The 25,356-nt window shown below is 51.5% G+C and overlaps 1 protein-coding gene and 1 long non-coding RNA gene across 23 annotated transcripts in view; one reads left to right on the forward strand and one right to left on the reverse strand.

The window, feature by feature from the left end:
• The window catches only part of SMIM33 (small integral membrane protein 33), a 59,324-nt gene that overhangs the window by 9,263 nt on the left and 24,705 nt on the right, over window positions 1-25,356 (forward strand). For 9 of the 17 annotated variants that reach the window (XR_011389754.1, XR_011389760.1, XR_011389755.1 and 6 more), the window contains one exon: window positions 21,647-21,784. The exons of 3 other annotated variants lie outside the window; for them this stretch is intronic. This is a non-coding gene — a long non-coding RNA (small integral membrane protein 33). Of the gene's footprint in view, window positions 1-270; window positions 370-16,966; window positions 18,436-19,829; window positions 20,118-21,646; window positions 23,316-25,356 lie in introns of those variants that run through there. 5 more of the 17 variants (XR_011389759.1, XR_011389753.1, XR_011389762.1 and 2 more) reach the window with 4 other exon arrangements.
• ECSCR (endothelial cell surface expressed chemotaxis and apoptosis regulator) lies at window positions 28-12,553 on the reverse strand. 6 transcript variants are annotated; one of them, XM_008255103.3, is made up of 11 exons: window positions 12,031-12,553; window positions 5,607-5,648; window positions 5,195-5,245; window positions 4,963-5,022; window positions 4,393-4,530; window positions 3,973-4,008; window positions 3,244-3,357; window positions 2,808-2,906; window positions 2,619-2,655; window positions 540-636; window positions 28-340 (listed from the first exon to the last, which is right to left on the reverse strand). In XM_008255103.3, exons 1-11 carry the CDS (start codon window positions 12,089-12,091, stop codon window positions 332-334), a joined length of 744 nt encoding a protein of 247 aa, XP_008253325.1. In that variant the 5' UTR covers window positions 12,092-12,553; the 3' UTR covers window positions 28-331. The 6 variants fall into 6 exon arrangements, with proteins under 6 accessions (XP_008253325.1, XP_051699402.1, XP_051699401.1 ...); XM_051843442.2 differs by lacking the exon at window positions 4,963-5,022 and having other exon boundaries at window positions 12,031-12,201; XM_051843441.2 differs by lacking the exon at window positions 3,973-4,008 and having other exon boundaries at window positions 12,031-12,201.

The raw sequence follows: 25,356 nt of genomic DNA on the forward strand, positions 1-25,356 counted from the left end.
GGAGTGTGACCTGAACAGAAACCAGACTGCAGGCCAGAAAATAACTTTAATGCAAAGCGGAAAGGATCAGTTCTTTTCCTTGCTCTTGCTCTCTCAACTCCACTTTCCTTTGACTCTGAGGAAGTAGAAGGAGCCGGCCATGTTTCTAGAGTGGCTGTCCATTTGGAAAAGTATCTCCCCAGTGTGGAGGTGTGCTCGTGTCCTTTAGATCTGAGCAGACTCAACACAATCAGATAACTTTAGTGTAGTCCATCGCCTCTTCCAGTCCCATCTTTTCACAGGCACAGGGCTGCTGCATGATCCTCGGGCTCAAGGGGACCCAAAATCACTCTTAAAGAACCTGCAAAAATAAATACATCATGGGGAAGGGTGAGTTTCTTGGGAGCAGCAGGATAGGGAGGTGAGAAAAGGAGCCTGGGCCCTTGAACAGATTTCCTGAGAGGGGTAGGGGTGGGAGGAGAAGGACAAAGGAGAGAAGAGGGAGGACAGGGAGGAGGAGGAGAGTTTGGAGAGGGAAGGAAGGAAACAGGAAAGCGCACCTTCTCTGCTGAGGGGCATCCTTTGCTATTGTTGGTGTTGATGTTCTTCATGGAGATCAGCGTGATGCTGTCTTTCTCTCCGTTGGCTGTGGAGCAGCTGGGATGGGAAAGTAGTTGGTTACAGGGAGCGTTGGTGACAGAAGTGCAATGGGGAGTCAAGGAACCATGGGCTTGTTGAACCTTAGACCTCTGTTTCGAAAAATCTGCTGGTGGTGGACTATGGTGAGATGAAAGTGTGCTTTGAAGCCCCAAACACTGATACTTAAATCTTGGTTTTACTACTTACTGCTTCCTTGGTCTCTACCAAATTACATCTTTTAAGCCTCAACTTTTTTAAAGATGACATTTTTTTAAAGATTTATTTATTATTTGAAAGGCAGAGAGACAGAGAAAGAGATAAAGAAGAGGAGGAGGAAGAGAGAGAGAGAGAGAGAGAGAGAGAATCTTCTACTAGTTTATTCCCCCAGATACCCACAACAGCTAGGTCTGGGTCAGGCCAAAGCCATGAGCTAGGAATTTGTTTTTTTTTTTTTCCAAATTTTTTTATTTAATAAATATAAATTTACAAAGTACAACTTTTGAATTGTTGCGGCTTTTTCCCCATAACCTCCCTCCCACCTGCAACCATCCCATCTCCCACTCCCTCTCCCATCCCATTCTTAATCAAGATTTATTTTTAATTATCTTTATATACAGAAGATCAACTTAGTATATACTAAGTAAAGATTTCAACAGACTACACCCGCACAGCCACATAAAATATAGAGTACTGTTTGAGTAGTAGTTTTACTGTTAATTCTCGTAGTGCAACACATCAAGGACAGAGATCTTACCTGGGGAGCAGGTACACAGTGACTCCCGTTGTTGATTTAACAATTGACACTCTTATTTATGACGTCAGTAATCACCCGAGGCTCTTGTCATGAGCTGCCAAGGCTATGGAAGCCTCTTGAGTTCACCAACTCTGATCTTATTTAGACAAGGCCATAAAAAAAGTGGAAGTTCCTTCCTCCCTTCAGAGAAAGGTACCTCCTTCTCTGATGGCCCATTCTTTCCGCTGGGATCTCATTCACCGAGATCTTTCATTCAGGTCATTTTTATGAGCTAGGAATTTCATCTGGGTCTCCCATGTGGGTGGCAGAAACCCAAGCACTTAGACCATCTTCCGCTGTCTCCCAGGCACATTAGCAGGAAGCTGGATGGGAAGCAGAGGTAGTACTTGATCCCAGGCACTCTGTTATACGATATGGGATCCAAAGCAGCGGCTTAACCTGCTGTGCCATTATGTCCACCCAAGCCTCAGGTTTTTGTTTTTGTTTTGTTGTTGTTGTTGTTGTTTTTGTTTTGACAGGCAGAGTGGATAGTGAGAGAGAGAGAGAGAAAGGTCTTTCTTTTGCCGTTGGTTCACCCTCTAATGGCCGCCACGGCTGGTGTGCTGCGGCCGGCACACCACGCTGATCCGAAGGCAGGAGCCAGGTGCTTATCCTGGTCTCCCATGGGGTGCAGGACCCAAGCACTTGGGCCATCCTCCACTGCACTCCCGAGCCACAGCAGAGAGCTGGCCTGGAAGAGGGGCAACCAGGAAAGAAATCAGGCGCCCCTACCGGGACTAGAACCCGGTGTGCCGGCGCCGCTAGGTGGATTAGCCTATTGAGCTGCGGCGCTGTCCCTCAGTTTTTCAAATGTCTCAAATGAAGTTCTATTTTGAAAAATTGCTCTAAGTATACCATTGTGTTGGGGTATTCAGTGAGTGGTTCCTAAGCCTGGAGGGAATGCCTCCTTAGGTTAGAATCTGAATTCCTTCAGTTTCCTTACAGGCTTATAGGGCTTAGCCCTGGGGCTGAAGAGCTTCATTCCCTCTCCAGTAGCCTAAGTGTTTCCTTTCAGGCCTACCCTTGTCCTGCTTATCTCTAGCCCTGGCCTCAGTGGAGTCTGTTAGGATTGTGGTGTGTGTGTATGTATATAATATAGGTGGGGTATATGTGTGTGAGGAGGAGACAGGAAGTGTGGAGTCCCTCTTGGAATGGGGGAGTCAGGAGTCAACAGAAGTTTCCTGCCTTAGGGTTCTGTCAGTCTTACCTTTCAGACACCCCTGAACTCCCTGGTTTCTGGGGATCTGTAAAAACCCAAAGGCACAGATCAGAGGACATGCTGTGAGGTTGTAATTCAGAAGCTCAGCCTCCCCTTCACAGCCCGCCCAGAGGGACCCAGAGGGCTGCTTGTGAGCGTGGCTTCCCTCAGCTCCCGGCTGGGTGTTGGGAAAGATACCTTCAGACTCCTTGTTCTTCCGACACTTAAACCTTAGACTGACCACGCTGACCAGGACAATCACCACAACCACCAGGATCACAATGAAGCTGATCACCCCTGAGCATGGAAAGGACTGGACTGAGGGGAGGCTAAGGAGGGGGCAAATGAAGGCAACAAGAGCCCAGCATGCCCATGCCATCATGCTTTCTGGACAGCTGGACCAATGGGCTCTCTGCCTGCTGCCCCTCCCCAGAGTGGCTGCACAGCCAGCTGCATCCTCCCATGCTGGCCATAGCCAAGAGGAAGAGCCTCCCTCCCACCAGGGCCTTCCTCACTGGCCAGTCCCTCCTGGAACAAATCAGTGAGATTTGAACTTGTGTGTCCGGGCCAGAGTACACATAAATTCCAGCAGTGGGGTCCCCTCCCATGCCCCACCTTCTCCTCCTCCTCTCACCAAATGCAGCCACTGTGAGCACTGTCTCTGATGTGGGACTGGGCAGGATACTCAAGTCATCCCTTGTCCTCAGGGTCATGGTGGTTGAGTTGGGAGTAGCCTCCTGAGATGTGTCTACAGTGGAGTGGGATCAGGTGCATCAGTGAATAGGACTGGCACAGCCTATCAGAGAGTTAGCTTTCCTCCCGTTTCCCCCAAGTGAGCCGCTTTGACTAGAAGACAGGTTAGCATGTGGCTGTGGGGGTCATGTGAATGGCATTGCAGGCTGATCATGGTACTGATTACAGAGGATTCCAGAAGGTTCAGGACATTTCCCTCACTGTGGTCTTCCCACCAGCCCTTGGTGGGACCCAGAGGAAAGGGTTTTCTGCTGCAGAGACAGGAAGCAGACAGGTAAGGGAGAGCCGACTGGGTTTGGCCGAGGAGTGAGGTGGAAGAAGTGAAGGTCATGTGATGCTGATCCCCTGGCATTGATCCAATAAGCCAGGCAGCCAGTGAAGGGACATGGTTTCTGGCCTCTGAATATGTGGTGTGGTCACCCTTTCCTTCCCCTATTCTACTCCCTGTATTTCAAGCCTGATTGCAGTACCTTTCCTTATTTCTCCTCACCTCCTCCCCCCCAAATGAGATTGGGAGAATAGAAAATCCAAGAGCCAAGGCATAGGATGAGAGAAAGAGTCATAGATGTACCCATCCAATCTCCTTACTGTGTGCACAGGCAGGACATACCTCTACTTGTACTGCCACCACGGTGGGCCCCTGTGTCTGTAACGTGAGAAAGCATGGCTCAGATGGAGGGTGTCCACCACCCACCCGGCTCCCCTGGAGGTGCATGAAGGCCAGCCACCCTGAGAAGGGTCAAGCCCCTTCCTAACATTTCATGTCTTCCGTTTCCCTCATGTTGGGGTCTCCTTTTTCTTCCCTTCTATCTATGCCTTTATTGGTCCCAACTCAGGCTCCTTGTACCTTCACTGTTCCCCCGAAACCTCTCTCATTCTTTCCCAAACCAGGGTGCCAATGATAGGGATCCTGGCCTCAAGAACCCTAATTTGGGGGTAGCACCTGGGCCTCCAGAAGATAAAAAGAAGGAGCCTACCCAGACGTAACCCAGTGTCTTTCACCCCACGCCCGCCTGCCCTGGGTACTCACCAAGTCCTGATGTGTGCTTCTGTGGCTGGGACTGAGTCAGGCCCAGCACGGATGCAGAGTGACTGTCCACAAGGCTCGACTGTGGCGTTATGGCTTCACTCACTACCAGGGGGGCCAGGGAGATGTTCCTTGAAGCCACTGTGGATCGGGAAGCACACATGGGCCCAGGCAGGGCCTCAGCCAGCATGGTCACTGGGAGGGCTCTTTAGTCTCCAAACCTCCTTTTCTGTACTGCCTTCACAGCCAGAAGGGGCCATTCTCTTGTTCACTTCTGGGTCTTTGCCAGTGCAACTCCCTGGGCCTCCACCACCCTCCACCCCACAGCCTCCACCTGTTCATCCGACTCCTTCTCAGAATCTGCCTTGGGGCCGCTCACTGAACATTCTTCCAGATCCCTACATCTGCAGTGACTGACATCTGCCGTGTGCACTCCCACAGTGCCTTTGGCTTTGGCATCATCAGTGGGAAGCCCTGTTTATTGTCCACTCCCCTACTATACATTCTCCTTTAGTGTCCAGTTCCCCATGGCGTCCTCTGTGGGTGGCACCTATTGTGTCAATGACAGAGTACCTGTGGCAGCAGTGGTAGACAGAGGGCTTGGGCTGTTGGGCTGTGAGGAGGCGACATCTCCTGCCAGAACAGAGGCAGATGGGGACTTGGAGGTGGGGCAGGTTTGGTGATACCATACCTAACCCACCCAGAAAGCCCTGGGATCCAAGCAGGTCTGAATGACTGGGCTTGGGGCAGGCAGTGGTGGTTGAAGAGGTAGGAGATTGGCTCCTTGGCAAGCACACTCACTCACCTGTGGTGGCAGAAACTGGCTCTGTGGTCAGACTTGGACTGCTGAACGCTTCTGAAACAGATCATCTGAGGCTGAGAGGTCTACTGCCTCCCCTTGCTTAGTTTCTCTCTTTTCTTCTCTATATCTGACATTTTCTGGTCTTTCTGTCTATCGTATACCCTTTCCGCCCCTCTCCTCCACCCCCCACCCCAGCCCCTGCCACCATTCATCTCTCTCCTCTTTCAAGGCATGATAGACTGGGCAAGGCTGAAAAGAAGATTCCAAGATGTGCTCAACTTTGAACGAGCTCCTGGGAGCTCTGTTGCTAGTCCCAGTCACCTGAGATCAGTGCTAACTTGGACTACAGCTCCTCTCACCCTTCTTGAGCGCCTAGGCCCAAACACTGGAGTAGGCCCTGCATGTTCAGTCTTACCCTGAGGTCTAGAGATCTGTCTGGTAGGCTGGGAGCTGTGGCCTGTAAGAGAAAGCAAAACACAGGGTCTAGGGGTGGATATTTGGCACAATGGTTAAGAAGTTACTTGGGATGCCCACATTCTGTGTTGGAGAGTCTGGGTTTGAGTCCTGCCTCTGCTTCTGATTCTAACTTCCCGCTGTTGTGCACCCAGAGAGGCAGCAGGTGATGGCTCAAGTCCTTGGGTCCCTGCCACCCATGGGGGAGACCCAGACTAAGTTCCAGGCTTCTGAATCTCAGGCTTCTGGCATGGCCCAACCCCAGCGGTTGTAGGCATTTGGGTAGTGAACCAGTGGATGGAACTTTGTCTATCTGTCTCTGTTTCTCTGCCTTTCAAATAAGATGAATAAAACAAAAACAGAACAAAACAAAACCCAGACATGACTAGCTTGGTAAGTTGCTGCCAGCACAGAGCCCAGAGACGCCGTTCGGCTTTCCAAGACCCCCATGCTGGAAAGCAGGCACTTGGCAGATGGCTGAAGGCTATGTGGGCTTCAACTTATGGTGCTGGCTTGCTCTGAGACTGTTGACTCCCCTGTGCCATCACCACCGCCTCATGGTCAGAGTCCCCACGTCCTTCCTGTCTCTTCAGTCCTCTGTGAATATCATACCAGCCTGACACAAGGTCAGAGGAAGGTGATTTTTTTTATTTTTATTTTTTTAAATTTATTTATTTTTTTGACAGGCAGAGTGGACAGTGAGAGAGAGAGACAGACAGAGAGAAAGGTCTTCCTTTTGCCGTTGGTTCACCCTCCAATGGCCGCTGCGGCAGGCGCGCTGCGACCAGCGCACTGCGCTGATCCAAAGCCAGGAGCCAGGTGCTTCTCCTGGTCTCCCACGGGGTGCAGGGCCCAAGCACTTGGGCCATCCTCCACTGCCTTCCCGGGCCACAGCAGAGAGCTGGACTGGAAGAGGGGCAGCCAGGACAGAATCCGGTGCCCCAACCAGGACTAGAACCTGGTGTGCCAGCGCCGCTAGGTGGAGGATTAGCCTACTGAGCCACGGTGCTGGCCGGAAAGTGATTTTTAACTAGTGACTTGCCCAAGGCAGAGGGCCATTGACCTGCCTTGTCTAGACAAGAAGCATGACTCCAGGTCTCTAGGTTAAGGCATATGCATTGTTCCCACTGGGCAGTTTGCTTTCCCTCTGGAGACTGTCATCCTGGCCCTGTCCTGACGGGAGAGGATGGCGAGATAGGAAAATGAGTAAAAAGGGGTTAGAGATGAGGGCTTGCATCTGGCCTCTCTGTCCCACAGCTGAGGGTGGGTCCCTAGACAGGAAGCAAGTTCTGAGGTAAACAAGGAGGGCAGGGAAGCTGTAGGACGAACAACCAACTCATTCTCACAGGCAGAAGCTACAATGGTCAGCACTGGCCAAACCCAGAGAGGAGTCAGTGATCAGGAATCTCCCATCAATAGCCTCACTGACTCCTGTGGATGTACATGTGAGTGGTATGGACCTCTATGTACACATGTGTATGTGCTCGTGAGCCCATGTGTCTATATGGGACCTGGAAGGTCAGATTGTATTTGCTCATTTTCCACAATGAAATCATTCTTGAAACTTGTGAACAATGTGAAAGGAAAACAACGTGGGGAAGTGGAGCCGCCCAGCTGGGTTCCCGTTCCTGCACTGCAGCCCCCAGCCCTCAACCCCCAACCTGGCCCTCCAGCTCCCTTGGCCTCTCACCACCAGGGACACACCAAGTTTGGGCCTGGTGACAGAGGCGGCCAGGTGCCAGGGCCCACCCCAGCCTGCTGGTCTGTTTATTTTCTCTAGGCCACTGCCTTCCTCTGTTGGGCTATCACTTGGATAGTGTGTAGTTAATTGTTTCCAAGTCCAAGTTTGCCCAAATCTTGGGCTGTGTTTTTTCCAGGTCGCCATCTCTGACACCCCCATTCCTGGTTGGGGCGCCGGATTCTGTCCCGGTTGCCCCTCTTCCAGGCCAGCTCTCTGCTGTGGCCAGGGAGTGCAGTGGAGGATGGCCCAAGTGCTTGGGCCCTGCACCCCATGGGAGACCAGGAAAAGCACCTGGCTCCTGGCTCCTGCCATCGGATCAGCGTGGTGCGCCGGCCGCAGCGGCCATTGGAGGGTGAACCAACAGCAAAGGAAGACCTTTCTCTCTGTCTCTCTCTCTCACTGTCCACTCTGCCTGTCAAAAAAAAAAAAAAAAAAAAAAAACGGCAGGAACCCCAGGCCACAGAGAATGTTTTAATCCAAGGCACATCCTGAAAGCATCTGTGAGGATACCTCAACAAGTTTATGGGAAAATGGAATTGAAAGATAAGTTTATGGAACCGGCACTGTGACGTAGGGGGTAAAGCTACCACCTGCAATGCCAGCATCCCCTATGGGTGCTGGTTTGAATCCCAGCTGCTCCACTTCCAATCCAGCTCTCTGCCATGGCCAGGGACAGCAGTAGAAGATGGCCCAAGTCTTTGGGCCCCTGCACCCGCGTGGGAAGACCCGGAGTAAGCTTCTGGCTCCTGGCTTCGGATCGGCGCAGTTCCAGCCAGTTGGGGAGTGAACCAATGGATGGAAGACCTTTCTCTCTCTCTCTCTCTCTCTCTCTCTCTCTCTGCCTCTCCTTCTCTCTCTGAATAACTCTGACTTTCAAATAAATAAGTAAATCTTAAAAAATATTTAATTGGGCCGGCGCCGCGGCTCACTAGACTAATCCTTTGCCTTGCGGCGCCGGCACACCGGGTTCTAGTCCCGGTCAGGGCGCCGAATTCTGTCCCGGTTGCCCCTCTTCCAGGCCAGCTCTCTGCTGTGGCCTGGGAAGGCAGTGGAGGATGGCCCAAGTACTTGGGCCCTACACCCCATGGGAGACCAGGATAAGTACCTGGCTCCTGCCATCGGATCAGCGCGGTGCGCCGGCCACAGGGCGCCGGCCATGGCGGCCATTGGAGGGTGAACCAACGGCAAAGGAAGACCTTTCTCTCTGTGTCTCTCTCACTGTCCACTCTGCCTGTCTAAAAAAAAAAAAATATATATATATATATATTTAATTGGAGCCGGCACTGTAGCATAACAGGTAAAGCCACCACCTGCAGTGCTGGCATCCCATATGGGTGCCGGTTCGAGTCCCAGCTGCTTCACTTCCAATCCAGTTCTCTGCTATGGCCTGGCAAAGCAGTTGAAGATGGCCCAAGCCCTTGGGCTCCTGCACCCACGTAGGAGACCAGGAAGAAGCTCCTGGCTCCTGGCTTCAGATTAGCACAGCTCCAGCCGTTGCAGTCAATTGGGGGGTAAACCAGCAGATGGAAGACCTCTCTCTCTCTCTCTGCCTCTCCTTCTCTCTCTATGTAACTTCGACTTTCAAGTAAATAAATAAATCTTTTTTTAAAAATTTACTTATTGGGGCCAGCACTGTGGCATAGTAGATAAAGCTGCCTCCTGTAGTGCCGGCATCCCATATGGGCGCTGGTTCAAGTCCTGGCTGTTCTACTTCCAATCCAGCTCTCTGCTATGGCCTGGGAAAGCAGTAGAAGATGGTACAAGTACTTGAGCCCCTATACCCATGTTGGAGTCCCAGAAGAAGCTTCTGGCTCCTAGTTTTGGATCAGCCCAGCTCCGCTCATTATGACCATTTGGAAAGTGAACCAATGAATGGAAGATCTCTTCCCTTCTCTCTCTCTGCCTCTGGCTCTCTGTAACTCCAGATTTCAAATAAATAAATATTTTTTTAAAAAAAGATTATTTTGGTGCAAAATATTTTGAAATCCACATACTTTTTTCATGATACTTTTTTTTTTTTTTTTTTGACAGGCAGAGTGGACAGTGAGAAAGAGAGACAGAGAGAAAGGTCTTCCTTTGCCGTTGGTTCACCCTCCAATGGCTGCCACGGCCGGTGCGCTGTGGCTGGCGCACCGCACTGATCTGATGGCAGGAGCCAGGTACTTCTCCTGGTCTCCCATGGGGTGTAGGGCCCAAGTACTTGGGCCATCCTCCACTGCACTCCCTGGCCACAGCAGAGAGCTGGCCTGGAAGAGGGGCAACTGGGACAGAATCTAGTGCCCTGACCGGAACTAGAACCCAGTGTGCCGGCACCACAAGGCGGAGGATTAGTCTAGTGAGCCGCGGCGCCGGCCTCATGATACATATTTTCTATGAACTTTTTTTGAAGTCTCCTTGTATTCATGGATTTTAAAATTTGTGCACCAAAATAAACTTTTAATTCCATCTTCCCATGAAATTTTTGAAGTACCCTTATGTCTGCTACCAGTTGAGTCTGTCTTAATTACCACATAAGTGCTGTAAAATTGCAACTTCAATTTGTAGAAAGAAAACTATTTAGTGACTTGGGAGGAATTCCAAAGCCGCTAACTTCAATTCCTAGTTGCCTGTTTTCATCTCCTGCCCCCTCCTCTTCCCTAAACTTATCATTATAAAGGTTCCTCTGTGCAGAGGGAAAGAACTCAGGGAGCCTCTGTTTCTGGAGGCCAGGGGCCCTCTGACCTCAGGGTACATGGATACCCAAAAACCTGGGCCACAGGCATTGCTGGTTTTCCTGATCTCTGTTCCCTGATCCCCACCTGCTTCATTCCTTTCCAGTCTATCTGACCCCACCCCTGTTTTCTGCAGCTGTATGGGCTAGGGTTAAAATCCTAGATTTTTGAGCCTGACAGGCTTGAGTTCGGCTCTTGGCTCGGTCTCTCCCTATCTGATCTGGGCCTCAGCTTTCTCTCCTTTGAAATGCAGGTGGCATTAATACCTCCTAAGTTATGGCAAAGAAGAGAAAATGCACTCAAGGCACCAAACACTGGCTCACAGATAGTCTGTGTTTAAATGGTACTAGACATTTTTGGCTTTGCTCTATTCTCTCAAATCCTCCAAGTCATATCTTGCCGTGATTCTGTGTAGCCACAGTCAAGTACCTATGTGGGCCTCAGTGTGTTCGAAAGAATGCCTCAGGGGCAAATGTTTGGCCTGGCAGTTAATCTACTGCTTGGGACACCCACATCCTATATCACAGTTTCTGAGTTTGAGTCCCAGCTGCACTCCTCATTCCAACTTCCTGCTAATGGGCATCCTACTAGGCAGCAGGTAATAGCCCAAGTAGTTAGGTCCCTGCCACCACATGCGACATCTAGATGGAGTTCCAGGCTCCTGACTTCAGCCTGGCCCACTCCAGCTGTTGAGGGTCTTTGGGGAATGAAACTGTGAACAGGAGATCTGTGTCTCTCTCTGCCTTTCAAATTAATTAATTAAATAAATGCAAATAAATTCCTCAGTCCACCAAAAGTAAATGTCCTGTGTGCTCTCAGGATGATAAGTTAGGAAACTCAAGAGGTGGTAGTGGTAGAGTTTATCCTGGGCGTTTGGGAAGCCTGGGAGAAGACGCTGGGTAGAGAAGCCAGGCAGAGGAGTCTAGGCCTCTAAAAATGCCACCTCACCAGTTTCCACAAGAAACTGCACAAGATCCCAGCCCCAGTTCAAACCTGTGACTGTACCCTGTCGGGTAGGAGGATCAGTGTTGCCCCCAGCGAATGGGATTAGAGCACTGCCTGCTCTCTGTAGGAGGCAGAGGGCCCTCTCACCCCGCCCCATCCTTGCTCTCTACTGCTTGAGCACAGAGCACAGGCTCATAAATTGTCCACAGAGGACTTCCAGAGGCTGAAGCGGGGGTGGGGAAGGGGTGACCAAAAGGAAGTCACTGCCCCATGAGTCAGAACGTCCTGGACTTCTCCTGGTTCCTAGCAATTGCTCCCTAATTAGAGAACCCCGTATGAGCCGCCTCACACCTCATCAGCTAGCAGAGCCCTGTGAGAGGTGCTGCTTCCCAGCATTGACCGCCTTCAGAAGTCCTCTCAGCCAGCCCCTGAGTGATTATGTCATGTCCTCCTGGGCAAGTAGTTCTTTGTGTCTAACCTGAGTCCCTCTTGCTGCCATCTCAGCTCACAGGCAGCATTTCAAAGCCCCAGGCGGCTACTCATATGAAAGAAGAGAAAAGATCACCTGTAAAGTCCAGGGTGCAGACAGTTCTGTGCTGAAACTGTCTACAGAGTGGCTGTGGTCACTGAGCCCAGGCCAGAGGGTGAGACTCAGAGGAGCAACCACAGGCTTCCCGGGCCTGCACATACCCTGCTGGGAGTTTTCTAGGTTTATTCTCACACCAACATGGCAGCTTCCCTCATTTCAGGAGGCCAGCCTCTATATGACCCCAGTAGGGTCCCACAGAAGAAGTCAATGGTAGCTCTGTTTTACCTCTGACCACCCCCATCCAATTGATCCCCTTCTTGGAAGGGTTCTGGAATTTCTGTCCCTTGGGCAGAACCCTGGGTGGGCAGCAAGTGTGGTGTTTGTCCTGAGCAGGGATGGTCGCCCAGGGCTCCAACCCCAGGAGAGGAATCGCGGAAGGAAAGTGGCCGACACTGCTTACCTTGGAGCAGTAGGAAGCCCAGGATGGCCCAGCACAGCTGCGCGGCTCTGGCGTTCCCCATGTCAGCTGGGGATGTGGCAGGCAGGCAGCCACTCAGTGGAGGCTCTGTCCATAGTGGAGGAGAGAGAGGGAGTGCTGGGGCGGGGTGGGGGTGGGGCCAGCTCTCCTGGAGCTTCCTGTCAAAGAATAGAAGGAAACAGATTGGGATTGGCTCCAGGGGCCCTGTAAGCACACAGCCCAGATGAGGATGTGAGGCTGGGCAGCCGTGGCAGCGAGTGCACCCTGAGCCCCTCTGCTGTCCCCTAGGGGCTGTGTGCAATTACTAACAATGGTGACTTGCCCCCATGTCCCCTCTCTTCCCCTCCACCAACTACCTGGTTGTTCCCCCAGAGTGTAATGCCCATCCCACCCATGATATTTCAGCCCAGCTCTCCTGTCCCAGGATGGAGCCTGGAAGCCCGGCCCCCCAACCGCCCATGCTGTGTAGAGTCTGAATTCTCCACATTCCTTGGCCTCCTCAGGGCTCCCAATACAGATGGGGCACCCACCATGTTTCAGGAGAGGGCTCACAAACATTATCCTTACTCTCTGTAGACAAACAGGGGACTATAATCCAAACACCTCTCCTCCTGCCACTCTACCCCACTGGGCTGGGATTCTCAGGGTGCCTGGTCATTAGCACCCAGCACATATCCCACAGTGCTGTCTCCTGTAGAATGCAGGCCAGTGTTGTCACTGTTTTCAGTGTCCCTGGGACCCAACACAATGCTTGCCACAGAAAGAGACTAGGTCCTCAGCACATGTTTATTGAGCTAAATGCAATAGCTTTAAAGAAAGAGAAAAACTACCCACAGCCCTGCCTCCTTAATACTGATGATCCACTGTAGTGGCTTCCCCTCCTGGCTCTGTGCCTTCCAGGACATGACAATGTGCATATACCATCCTTTACACCACTGGCATTTTTTTTTTACCTTTCTGATTTTTTTGGCTAGATCTTCTATTTTGAAGCAATCACAAATGTACGGAAAAGTTTCAAGTATATGACAGAGGAGTTCTTTTCATTTGAGAATAAATTGCTAGTAGGCTATCCCATCACCATGCATGGTTTAGTGTGTGTTTCATTCAAACAGGGGCATCTCCTAACAGTCACAACACTACCAACAAGACTCAACACAATAATATTGATATGGTAATGCCATTAAGCCTCAGATACCAGCTACGCCTTGACAGTTGTCCCAGTAATGTACTTCATAGCAAAAGGGTCCTGTCTAGAATCACTCATTGTATGTCCCTTTAACCTGTATGGAGTCAGATGTTCCTGTTTTATTCAATGGTTATTATTACCATCATTTCTTATTTTGATGCTCAAATTGTTGCCATTTTTAGCCATGGGAACCTCTTCCTGCCGGCTTCTGTGCCTTTTGCTGTGGTTCCACTGCTCTTTGAGTATTGTCTGACTGAGATGTTCCAGGTTCATGTTGTGCCTTCCCTGCCCCAGCCTGGAATCAGCTGTTTCTCCAAGGAGACGTCATTTCTTGTACTGACAAATGAGATTTACAAAGTGAGATGAGGGGCTGGCATTGCCGCACAGAGGGTTAAGCTGTGGCCTATGATCGTGGCATCCCATATTAGAGTTCCATTAGCCAGTTCCATTAGCCCTAATGCTCATGTGGGAGACCTGGATGGCATTGCAGGTTCCTGGTTTGGCCTGGCCCAGCCCTGGTTGTTGCAGCCTTTTGGGCAATGAAACAGCAAGACTCTCTCTCTCTCTCTCTCTCTCTCTCTCTCTCTCTCTCTCTTCTCTCTCTCTCTGCCTGTCAAATAAATAAGTAAAGCTTGAAAAAAAAGTGAGATGGGGGGCTAGTGCTCTGGCACAGTGGATTAGGCTGCCTCTTGTGTCACCTGCATCCCCTCTTAGAGTACTGATTTAAGTCCACTTCTGATCCACCTTCCTGCTAATAGGCCTGGGAAGGTAACAGATGAGATCCCAAGTGATTGGACCCTTACACCCTTATGGGAGACCCGGATGGAGTTTCTGGCTCATGCGTTCAGCCTTGCCCTTAACTGGCCTTTGCAGCCATTTGGGAGGCAAACCAGTGGATGGAAGATCCATTCTCTCTCAAATTCTGCCTTTCAAGTAAATAAATACATCTTTTTTTTAAAAAAAAGTAAGTGGGGCCAGCATTGTGGCATAGTGGCTAAAACTGCTGCCTGCATTGCCAGCAGCCTATGGGCTCCAGTTTGTGTCCTGACTGCCCCACTCTCTATCCAGCTCACTGATAATGGCATGGGAAGGCAGCACAAGATGGCCCAAGTGTATGGTCCTCTGCCAACCACGTGGGAGACCCGGAAGAAGCTCCTGGCTTCTGGCTGTTGTTACCACTTGGGGAGTTAGCCAGTAGGAGGAAGGTCTCTCTTTCTCCACACCCCCTCCTTCTCTCATAATGCTTTCAAAAAAGTGAGATCAGGTGGCAGGGGTGCTCATCGGTGTGTCAGTGCTGGGGATAACTTCTCCAAGGCCCTTCTGTGACATCTGGCTCACATCATGTTTAACATATCCATGTTTGTTTGTTTGAAGATTTATTTATTTATTTGAAAGGCAGAGTTACAGAGAGAGAAAGAGAGATTGTCCATCCACTGGTCTGCTCCCAAAGTGGCCACTGAGACTGGGCCAGGCTAAAGCCAGGAGGCTTGAAATCCATCTGGGCCTCCCACATGGTGACAGGGGCCCACGCACTTGGACCATCTGCTGCTTTCCCAGGGACATTAGCAGGAAGCTGGATCGGAAATGGAGTAGCTGAGACTTGAAGTGGCACTCCTATGGGATGCTGGTGTCACCGGCAGTGGCTCAACCCACTGTAGACACTACTCTGACCCCATATCCATGTATTTGATCATTCCTCTTGGAGTAGCCAAAGTCCCATCTTGAATACCACCCCCTGCCCCACAGATACCTTCCCCATCCCACTCAGGCTCTGAGACCATACAGGGCTCTTCCCCCACCATGGGTCCCTTCCTTATTCCTCTTCATTGGAGGAGTACAGTTCAGTGGCTGTTAGTATATTCAGAGAGTTGTGCAAGCAGCACAGCTAAAGTCAATTGTAGAACATTTTCATTATCATAAAAAGAACCCCCACACCCCTTACAGACCTATGGCTTCTACAAGAAGGCTGGCAGTGGGCCATTCTTACTCCTAGTTTCCTCCAGTGACTTGGAAATTACGACCCTAGGAGGTCCCCCGTTCTCAGACCTCGCCCAGCTCTATCACTGTGCCCTAATCTGGCCTTCTTGGGGTGCCCACCCGCTACTGTACTGCAGCTCCCTCCTCTGACTTGTACCTTGGCTTCCATCCGTGGTCACAGAGAGAGGGGAGGAGGGCTGCTCCTTATCTCCCTAAAGCCAGCAAGGCCACCTCCACCCTCCCGAGAGTCGGGAAGGAGAGGTGACCCAGAGGATAGGGCTGAGTCAGGGGCTTCCAGCCCAGAGAGGTGATAGTAGGGAGGACCCTACCATCACGTCAAGTACTTTTCATCTTTGTTTCTGGAACCTGAGTCTCAGAGTCTGGGGCTTTTGTTCTTCATGAAATAGAGACAATTTCCTTTTTATTAAAATTATCTTTTGGGGCCAACACTGTGGTACAGTGGCTTAAAGCCCCAGCTTAGCCCCCTTGGAGATCCAAGCAAGTGAAGTGAGCTTTCCGGAAATTCCAAATATGTTCTCAAAAAATGTTAATGCCCTCTGTGCCCCACGAGGCTGGCATCTGGTTTGATCACTTGTGAAACATTTTTTATAGCTGTTACCGTTAGTGAAGACACTGTTAGTGTTACTGTTAGTGAAGACACAGAAAGAAAAATGCATTATGTGTCAATGCAGTTTCAAACTAAATTATCATGTTGTCCTAGCAATAAATAAATAAATAAAGCCCCAGCTTGCGGTGCCAGCATCCCATATGGGTGCCAGTTCAAGACCCGGCTGCTCCACTTCTGATTCAGTGCTCTGCTATGGCCTAGGAAAGCAGTAGAAGATGGCCCAAGCCCTTGTGCCCCTACACCCATGTGAGAGACCCGGAGGAGGCTCCTGGCTCCTGGCTTCAGATTGGCACAGCCCTGGCTGTTGCAGCCATCTGGGGAGTGAACCAGCGGATGGAAGACTTCTCTCTCTCTCTGCCTCTCCTCTCTGTGTGTAACTGTGACTTTCAAGTAAAATAAATAAATCTTAAAAAAAAAGAACAGCAGAGGATGGCTCAAGTCCTTGGGCCCCTGCACTCATGTGGGAGACCCAGAAGAAGCTCCTGGCTCCTGGTTTTGGATGGGTTCAGCTCTGGCCATTACGGCCATTTGGGGAGTGAACCAGCGGATGGAAAACCTTTCTCTCTGTGTCTGTCTCTACCTCTCTCTGTAACTCTGTCTTTCAAATAAATTTTCAAAAACTATGTTTTATTTGTTAGAAAGACAGAGAGATCTTCCATCTGCCAGCTCATTTCCCAAATTCCTTGAACTCAATCCTGGTCTCCCATTTCCAGGCAGGGACTCAAGTACTTGAGCCATTATCTACAGTCGTCCAGGGTGTGAATTAGCAGGAAGCTGTATCAGAAGTGGAACTGGGACTTGAACCAGGCACTCTGATATCAGATGTGTGTGTCCCAAGCAGTGTCCTCATCACCACCCCATACACCTGCCCCAAGGGCAGATTCTTGATCATCATAGCCCCCTAAGCCCACCCGTGACCACAGAATCCTGATAGAGACAGAGGGAGTGAGGAGGTGAAGACTCTGGTTGGCTCAGAAGTGTCATCCTACAGGTGAAGGGTGCTCCGCTTGCTATAAGCCTCCAGGATTTAGGACAGGATGTGTGTGTTTGGGGTGGAGGGGGCACTTTCTTCCATGTTCCATTTCTATTCAGTAAACTTCTGTTCTGCACTTCCTGTATAAAACCAGGCACTGTGATAAGACTCTAGGACACAGCAAAGAATGAGACATAGTTCCTGGACAAATGAGCCCCCACACACCTGAAACCCAAAACAGAGGTGAGATGCCAGGTGTTCGGAGCAGGTGAGAAACATACGGCTGTAGGGTTTAAGGAGAAGAAAGTAAGCTGCTCAAATATAGAGGGCTGAAGAACACATTCCTCCAGGGGCAGCAGTTAAACTAAGCCTTGCCAAGGATGAAGCCGTGGGAATAGGGAAGTGGCAAAGTGATGGAAAAGGAGGAGGCCACAGCCTGGTCCCAAAAGTTCCGCCCCTTTGTTCTCTCTGAAGCCCTGGAGAAAGGAGACCCAGGATTGGCGAGAGAGGGAAACAGATGAGGTAGTACCAAACAGATCAGACATTAGAGCTTTTGGGAGCCAGTGTTGTGGTGCAGCAGGTTAAGTCACTGCCTGCAACATCAGTATCCCCTATGGGCACCAGTTTTGTGCCCTCACTGCTCCATATCTGATCCAGCTCTCTGCTAATGTGCCTGGGGAAGCAGTGGAAGATGGCCCAAGTGCTTGGGCTCCTGCTACCCACAGAGAGGACCAGGATGGAGTTTCAGGCTCCTTACTTGGGCCTGGCACAGCCCTCACTGTTCTGGCCATTTGGGGAGTGAACCAGCAGATGTAAGATTCTCTCTCTCTCTCTCTCTCTCTCTTTCTCTTTCTCTGTGTGTGTGTGTGTGTGTGTGTGTGTGTCTCCCTCTCTCTGTCTTTGCTTCTCTCTCTTTAACTCTGTCTTTCCAATAAAAGATAGGTCTTTAAAAAAAAAATGGGGAATCTGGACTCAGGGGCGGAGCCCCTAGAGCTCGTGCCTAGGACAGCAGCATGTGAATCCTGAGGAGGCAAGAGGCAAACAGCCGTGGCTAAAGGCCTGGACTTGAGGCACAGTCCGGATCCACCATGGTTGAGGTCTAAGCACTCTGAGGTGGGAGGCACAGAGTTATCAGAGTCTTCATTCATGTTGGGAGAGATGATCTAGGGCTTCAGAGCCAGCCAGCAACAGTCAGCAGTCCAGGGTCCTGGCCTCCATGAGCTTGGAGGTCCCTATGGGGTCCCTGAATGTCAGGGTAGGGGGCCGCCCAGCTGATAGACAAGGAAGCAAAAGGCTACATCCTGATTCATCTTGGATCAAGCCAGTGGATGAGGGGTGTCCCAGACCAGGATGCACAGCAAGGGACAAAATGAGAGGTGGCTGGTCCCATGCAGTTAGCTTGGACCAAAAATTATCTGTAAAAACTGTCTCTAGGGGGAAGAGAATGGTGGGTACTTTCTGTAACCTGGACACACTCAAATGAAGTTACATTCAGATAAATGTAAAGAGATACAGAATCCATGTTTGTAGAAATCAAAGGGGGGCCACCATTTGGCTTAACGGTTGAAACATCCCTGTCCCACATTAGTGTACCTGGATTTGATGGTCAGTTCTGCTCCTGACTCTAGTCTCCTAATTCAGACCCTGGGCAGCAGTGGTGATGGCTCTGTAATTCTACCTCCCCCTCCCTGCCATGTAGAAAACCTAGGTTGAGTTCTAGGCTCCTGGCTTCTGCCTGGTCTAGTCTCTGTCGTTGTGGGCATTTGGGGAGTGATCTAGTAGATGGAAGTACTATAATCTCTGTCCCTCTGGTTCTCAAATAAACAAACAAAAATTTAAACAATTTTTAAAAATCAAAGGGAGAAAACACCCACAGGGGAGTATGCCTTGGTTGGGGTTAAGGAGCGATCAGTTTTTTGTTTTTTGTTTTGTTTTTTTTTTTTTTTTTACAGGCAGAGTGGACAGTGAGAGAGAGAGAGACAGAGAGAAAGGTCTTCCTGTGCCGTTGGTTCACCCTCCAATGGCCGCCACGGCCGGCGCGCTGCAGCCGGCGCACCGCGCTGATCCGATGGCAGGAGCCAGGTGCTTCTCCTGGTCTCCCATGCAGGTGCAGGGAACAAGGACCTGGGCCATCCTCCACTGCCTTCCCGGGCCACAGCAGAGAGCTGGCCTGGAAGAGGAGCAACCGGGACAGAATCCGGCGCTCCAACCGGGACTAGAACCTGGGGTGCCGGCGCCGCAGGTGGAGGATTAGCCTAGTGAGCCAAGGCGATCAGTTCTATGAGGCAGTTAGCCCCCAGGCTAAGGAGGTCTGGGTGGGGAGTAGAGGCTTCAACTTTTCTTTTAATTTTGTAGTTTTCAGCATTTTTTAAAAGTTTATTTATTTTGGCTGGTGCCGCAGCTCAATAGGCTAATCCTCTGCCTATAGCGCCAGCACACCAAGTTCTAGTCCCAGTTGGGGCGCCGGATTCTGTCCTGGCTGCCCCTCTTCCAGGCCAGCTCTCTGCTGTGGCCCGGGAAGGCAGTGGAGGATGGCCCAAGTGCTTGGGCCCTGCACCCCAAGGGAGCCCAGGATAAGTACCTGGCTCCTGCCATCGGATCAGCGCCGTGCGCCGGCCGCAGCGCGCCGGCCGTGGCGGCCATTGGAGGGTGAACCAACGGCAAAGGATGACCTTTCTCTCTGTCTCTCTCACTGTCCACTCTGCCTGTCAAAAAAATAAAAATAAAAAAATAAAAAAAAAGAAGAAAAAAAGTAAATGTTGCAAACTAACAAGAGATAAGCAGAGCTGGTGGTTGGCTAGAGAGAGATTTATTAATATGTACACAGTTTATTCTATAGAGGGTATATTATCATCTACAATTTCCAGCGAGCTTGAGAGTGCATTTAAAAAGAAAAGAACAAAGGACAGTAACTTCAGGAAGTCAGCCGAGTGAGATGAGATCAACATGTTCTGGTGGGGTGTGTGTGTGGAGGGGTGCAGGCAGGTGGCTGGCTGGGATCTGTGGTGGGGTGGGGGTGGGTGGGCAGGCACACCCAGGCTCCTGAAGCTGGCAGGGAGCATGAAGGGTGCCAAGGAGGACGATGGAGCTACTATCAGAGTTAAGGACTAGCCAGGCAGGGTAGCCCCGATGTTCCCGGAAGTGGAAGCGCGGGAAAGTGCAGTGAGGGTGTGTGCGGAGGGTGTGTGCCCCGGGAGACGTGGCAGCTCCGGGTAGGGGCTGAGCTTGTGCAGCCAGCCCCTCTTTGCCCTGCCCGCTGGCTACCAGTCCCCAGGGAGCCCCACGCCGTCCGGACAATGTACCAGGTAGACTCTGCTCCCCCTTCCTGCCAGGCTGGCCCGACTCCCTGCAGGGGCCCCCACCCCCACCCCGCCCCTCTCCAGCGTCAGCTTCCCTTTCCCTTGTACATCCGGAGCTGCTTCCGTGCCCCCTGCCCTGGCGGCTCTGCCCCGGGGTTCCAGAGAGCCTCAGACTGGCAAAGGGGCAAGAACAGGGTCTCCTGTCACAGAGAGAACTGTGTGGGAGATGGGACAGGGTTGACAGAGTGACCAAGGGATTAAAGGAAGTGGGTTTGCCCTGGGCAACATTTCTTGCCTCCGACCCATGAGGAGAACCAGGCTGAGGGCTCAGGGTCAGTGGGAGGGTGGTCCCGCCGGGGAGGGAGTAGGGGAGGGAGGAAAAGTTTCTGGAAATTCTGATGACCTCACCAGTGCTGGGATTCATAGTTATGAGGTTTGCTAACTTTACTACGGCCCTCCATTCCCACTCAGTACTTTGTTGTTGTTGTTTTTTCCCAAAGATTTATTTATTTATTTGCAAGCCAGAGTTACACAGAGAGGAGAGGCAGGGAGAGAGAGAGAGAGAGAGAGAGAGAGAGAGGTTTTCCCTCTGATAGTTCACTCCCCAGATGGCCGCAACGGCTGGCGTTGCGCCGATCCAAAGCCTGGAGCCAAGAGCTTTTTCTGGGTCTCCCATGTGGGTGCAGGGGCCCAAGGACTTGGGCCATCTTATACTGCTTTCCCAGGCCATAGCAGAGAGCTGGATTGGAAGAGGAGCAGCCAGGACTAGAACCAGTGCCCATATGGGATGCCGGCACTTCAGGCCAGGGCATTAACCCGCTGCGCCACAGCACCGGCCCCACTCAGTACTTTGAAGGTGGGGTCAGGACCCCCAGCTTTTGGTTGAAGGACTCTGGGACCATGACAGAGGTAGCCTGGTTTGGGCCTTGCCCCTACTTCCAGGCCTCCTAAACCTGATCCTGAGACCTAAGGGCACAGGGTGTAGTTATGGGATTAAGCGTCCCCTGCCATCTTACCCCATGCCTCTGGGGTTCACATCCCCTCTTCCCTATCCCCCTCCCTGTGAGTCAGGAGTAAGGGGAGCCTCAGCTCGCTAGGCAGTGACTTCCTTTTTCCAGGAGTTTAAAAAGCAGCTGTTCAAGGCTACTGCCTAGGACAGGGGATACAGCCCTGACCCAGGACACAGGAGCTGTCGGGGAACTTTGCTAGAGACCAAGGAGGAAGAGGCGGTGGGAGGCGACGTGGGGGCCAAACTCTGTAGGCCAGACTCTAATGAACTTCCTCTTTTTGTCCCTTTCTGAATGACTTTGTCCTCTCTCTCTCAACTGTTTCTCTCTGTCTTTATCTCTCTTTTTTCTTTCCCATTTCCTCTTTGTATCTTTCTCCATATCCATTTTGTTTTTCTTTCATTTTCTTGGTTGTGTTTGTGTGCATGTGGGCCTGTTTCTTGTTCCCTCTGCCTCTGTGTCTTTTATGTCTGTGTGTCTTTGTCCCCCTCCCCCCATCTTCTCTTGAGTCTCTCTCTCTCTTCTCAGTTCCCTTTGTGTATCCATCTGTCTCTACTTTTGTCTTTTTCTGTGTGTAAACATCTATGTCACCCTCTGTCTCTGCCACTCCCTTCCCAGGATGGCCACAACCCCCAGCCTTCTCCAGCTGTGAACGGCTCATCTGGGCAAGGGCCCCAGAGGCAGCTCCCCGAAGTGCTGGGTGGGGCCTGGGAACCACCTCCAGGGGGCGGGCTGCCCCAGATCACCATCATCGTTGCTGTCTTTGTCCTGCTGGCCATCTGCATTGTGGTGGCAGTCCATGTGGGGCCAAGGCTGCACCAGGGCCATGCCACTTTCCCCACAGAGCCTCCAGTGCCAAAGCCGGAAGATGGCATCTATCTCATCCACTGGCGACTACTGGGCTCCCAGGATAGTCACCAAGAGGCCCAGAAAAGAGCTGCTGTCCCCAGCTCCTGCCCTGCACCAAATGGACCAAGGCCCAGCATTGAAGAAGTTACATATTTGTAGGAGGAAGCCTTCGGGCATTCAGCCTGACCTGGCTCAGAAGGAGAAACTGGACAGAGAATTAGAGCAAAAGAAAATTGGAGCCTGAGCATCTGAGCTTTGAAGGGCACACAGGACTCCACTGCTAGGAGTCTGAGCAGCTCTGAAGGAAGCCCCCGCTTGGACAGGGGAAATCCAAGAAGCCTGAGGCTCGGCCCTGAAGCCTGCAGTGGTATCTCTTCTGGTGCCCAAGGCCACCCTGGCCAAGTTACTTCTCCTCTTCTAGGGCCACTGGACTCCTGAACCCTCTTATTCAATCCCAGTACCCTCCTTGGACCCCTCGTCTCCTTCCCTTTTGGTGTAGAGTCAAGACCTTTGGAAGATTCCACCACCTGCCGCAGCCCCAGGAAGGAAGGTCAGAGAACCTGGCTCCATGGCCCCCAGCCCTACAAAAGCCAGTCTGGCAAAGAACTCGTGATCTGCCTTCTCTGAGACCCTCCGGGACTGCAGGAAGGAAGGGACATCTGCTGCCCGCCACCTGCTGGTGGGCAGCCCTTGGGCTATTGGTACTCAGGCCCGGTCAACAACTTTCAGAGCCCTTGTAAGCTCCAGGTACCATTCATAGTTCAAATACTGGCTTTGACCCCCATAGACTCTGTCCTGCCTTCCCAGGATGTGATGGGAGGGGGGTGGATTCGGGGCCTCTTGTAACCTCCCACATTTGATGTACAGGCTCATTGGAACAAACCTAGAATTTACCACAGGACATGTCCCAGATCCGAACTTTCTAGCCAGTGGGAAAACAGGAAAGGAAGAGGAGTTTCATGGAAGTTGCTTGGGGAAGGAAGGAGTGGGGCGTGAGCAGAGTCAGCAATGGTTTCAGGAAGACTGAGCAGGGTCTCCCAATGGCTTTTGGCATGGGTGCCTTTCTTTGGCATCTCTGAACTTTGCTCCAGTGAGGTCAAGAACACACAGTCGTTCGTGGAAGGCCCTCTGGTGCTTAGCCCCGGGAACTCCTGAGGACAGCAAATCAACATGGGGACCTGGCTTTGGTGAGATCCCCACATAGAGAGGCAGGAAACTAACAGAGTAGAGAGGAACAGAGGTGGGGACTGCAGTCTGTGCAGAGGACAGACTTACTTCCTGGGGGACCGGCAAGCAGTGGCTATAGTATCAATAGCTACTCCTTTCAATAAAAATATTTATTTATTTATTTATTTATTTGAAAGATGGTGGGGGGGGAGAGATATGGGCCAGGCTGAAGCCAGGAGTTTCTTCTGGGTCTCCCACATGGATTGCAGGGGTACAGGTACTTAGGCCATCTTCTGCTGCTCTCCCAGGCCATTAGTAGGGAGCTGGACTGGGAGTGCAGCAGCCAGGACACGAATCAGCACCCATATGGGATACCAGAATTGCAGGCAGCAGCTAATCTGCTGTGCCACAACAGTCCCAACAGCTGCTCTTTTTAAATGTTTATTTATTTATTTTATCTACTTGGAAGGCAAAGTGAGCAAAGTGAGAGAGAGAGATTCTATTCACTGGTTCCACTCTCTGAATCCCCTGAGCACCTCAGGCTGGGAGGAGCCGGGAACTCCATCTGGGTCCCCCACATGGATGGCAGGAGCCCACCATCACCTACCTGTTGCCTCCCAGGATGCATTAGCAGGAAGTTGAATTCAAAGTAGAATAGCAAGACTCAAACTTGTACTCTGAGATGGGATGCCAACATCCTAAGCCAAGGCTTAACCAGCTGTGCCACAGTACCTGTCTCTACTAGCTGCTCCTTCTGAGTCTCCAGGCTTACAAGTGGACCTACAGAAATGATACTAACCCCCACCCGCCACAACACTGAGATGGGGCCCACTGTTACTCTGAATTTATACATGGGCCAACTGTGGCTCATCAAGACATCAGGCAGACACAGGTACAAACTGTTGGAGCCAGGATTGAACCTGGGGCTTTTAGACTGCATAGCCTGGCCCCAAGGTGGGGCTGAGGGGTGGAGGAAGGTTGTGTTGGTGAGGCCCTTGATGCTGTGCTGGTTTCTGGTGTCAAAGAGCCAAGTGTGGGCCGGTGCTGCAGCTCACTAGGCTAATCTTCTGCCTTGCGGCATCGGCACACCAGGTTCTAGTCCCGGTCCAGACACCAGATTCTATCCTGGTTGCCCCTCTTCCAGGCCAGCTCTCTGCTGTGGCCCAGGAAGGCAGTGGAGGATGGCCCAAGTGCTTGGGCCCTGCACCCCATGGGAGCCCAGGAGAAGCACCTGGCTCCTGGCTTCGGATCAGCGCGGTGCGCCAGCCGTGGTGGCTATTGGAGGGTGAACCAACGGCACAGGAAGACCTTTCTCTCTGTCTCTCTCACTGTCTACTCTGCCTGTCCAAAAAAAAAAAGAGAGAGAGAGAGAGAGAGCCATGTGTGATGTCGGAGAATCCTCAGGCCTTGGGGACAAGATGGTATAGACAGCTGGGGAACAGGGGGACTGTTCCCCCTTGGCTCCCTTGGCTCTGTCACCCTTAGGGGAGCCAGTTCCTTCTGAAAAATGTGTGTCTCCAAACAGATGCTGGACTTATAAATGCACGTTGAACTTGTGTGATAAAAATGGGTGGGAGGGAGGGATCAAGTCCAGCCCTGGGGCAAACGATGGAACCTGTAGCCATGATGTGGCAGTTGAGCCACTGTGGACAGTGCTGCTGCAGCTGCTCTGCCTGACAGTGATGGTGTGAAGTATGGCAGGGTAACTGGCTTTCACCCCCAGGGGAAGTCCCGTCTCTTCACACAGACCCTTAACCCTTATCCTTTTGCAAGCTCTCTCATCTGAGGATGTTTATTCAGTTGTCCTTGCTCTTTTGAGTGGCGCCTTTCCCAGGATGCAGCTGTATGGCACTCGTGGCCAACACTTGCTCCTTGGTCCCCAAGCCTCCCACTGGAAATGAGGGGCAGGTGTTTGGTCCAGTGGTCAAGACGCCACTTGGCACACCTCAAATTCCTTTCCAAGTGCCTGGGTTTGAGTCCTGGCTCTGCCTCCAATTCCAGATGCTTGCTAATGTACATCCTGGGAGGGTACCAATTGCCACCAATGTAGGGAGACCTGAATGGTTTTCCTGGCTCCTGGCTTCAGCCTGGCCCTGCCCCAGCTTTTGCAGGCATTTGGGGAATGAACCAGCAGATGGGACTTCTCACTGTTGTTGTTTTTTTTTTTTTTTTTTTTTTTTTTTTTTTTTTTTTTTTTGACAGGCAGAGTTAGACAGTGAGAG

This window comes from Oryctolagus cuniculus, chromosome 6 (genome assembly GCF_964237555.1).
Source record: "Oryctolagus cuniculus chromosome 6, mOryCun1.1, whole genome shotgun sequence".
Lineage (NCBI taxonomy): Eukaryota > Metazoa > Chordata > Mammalia > Lagomorpha > Leporidae > Oryctolagus > Oryctolagus cuniculus.

Bases quoted from the DNA above. Each gene is read 5' to 3' on its own strand.
- ECSCR (XM_008255103.3), bottom strand. From the start codon at position 12,091: ATGGGGAACGCCAGAGCCGCGCAGCTGTGCTGGGCCATCCTGGGCTTC. The intron at 2,656-2,807 runs GTATCTTTCCCA...GGGTTTTTACAG, and splicing joins GAAGAACAAGGAGTCTGAAG to ATCCCCAGAAACCAGGGAGT. The intron at 637-2,618 runs GTAAGACTGACA...TTCCCATCCCAG, and splicing joins AGTTCAGGGGTGTCTGAAAG to CTGCTCCACAGCCAACGGAG.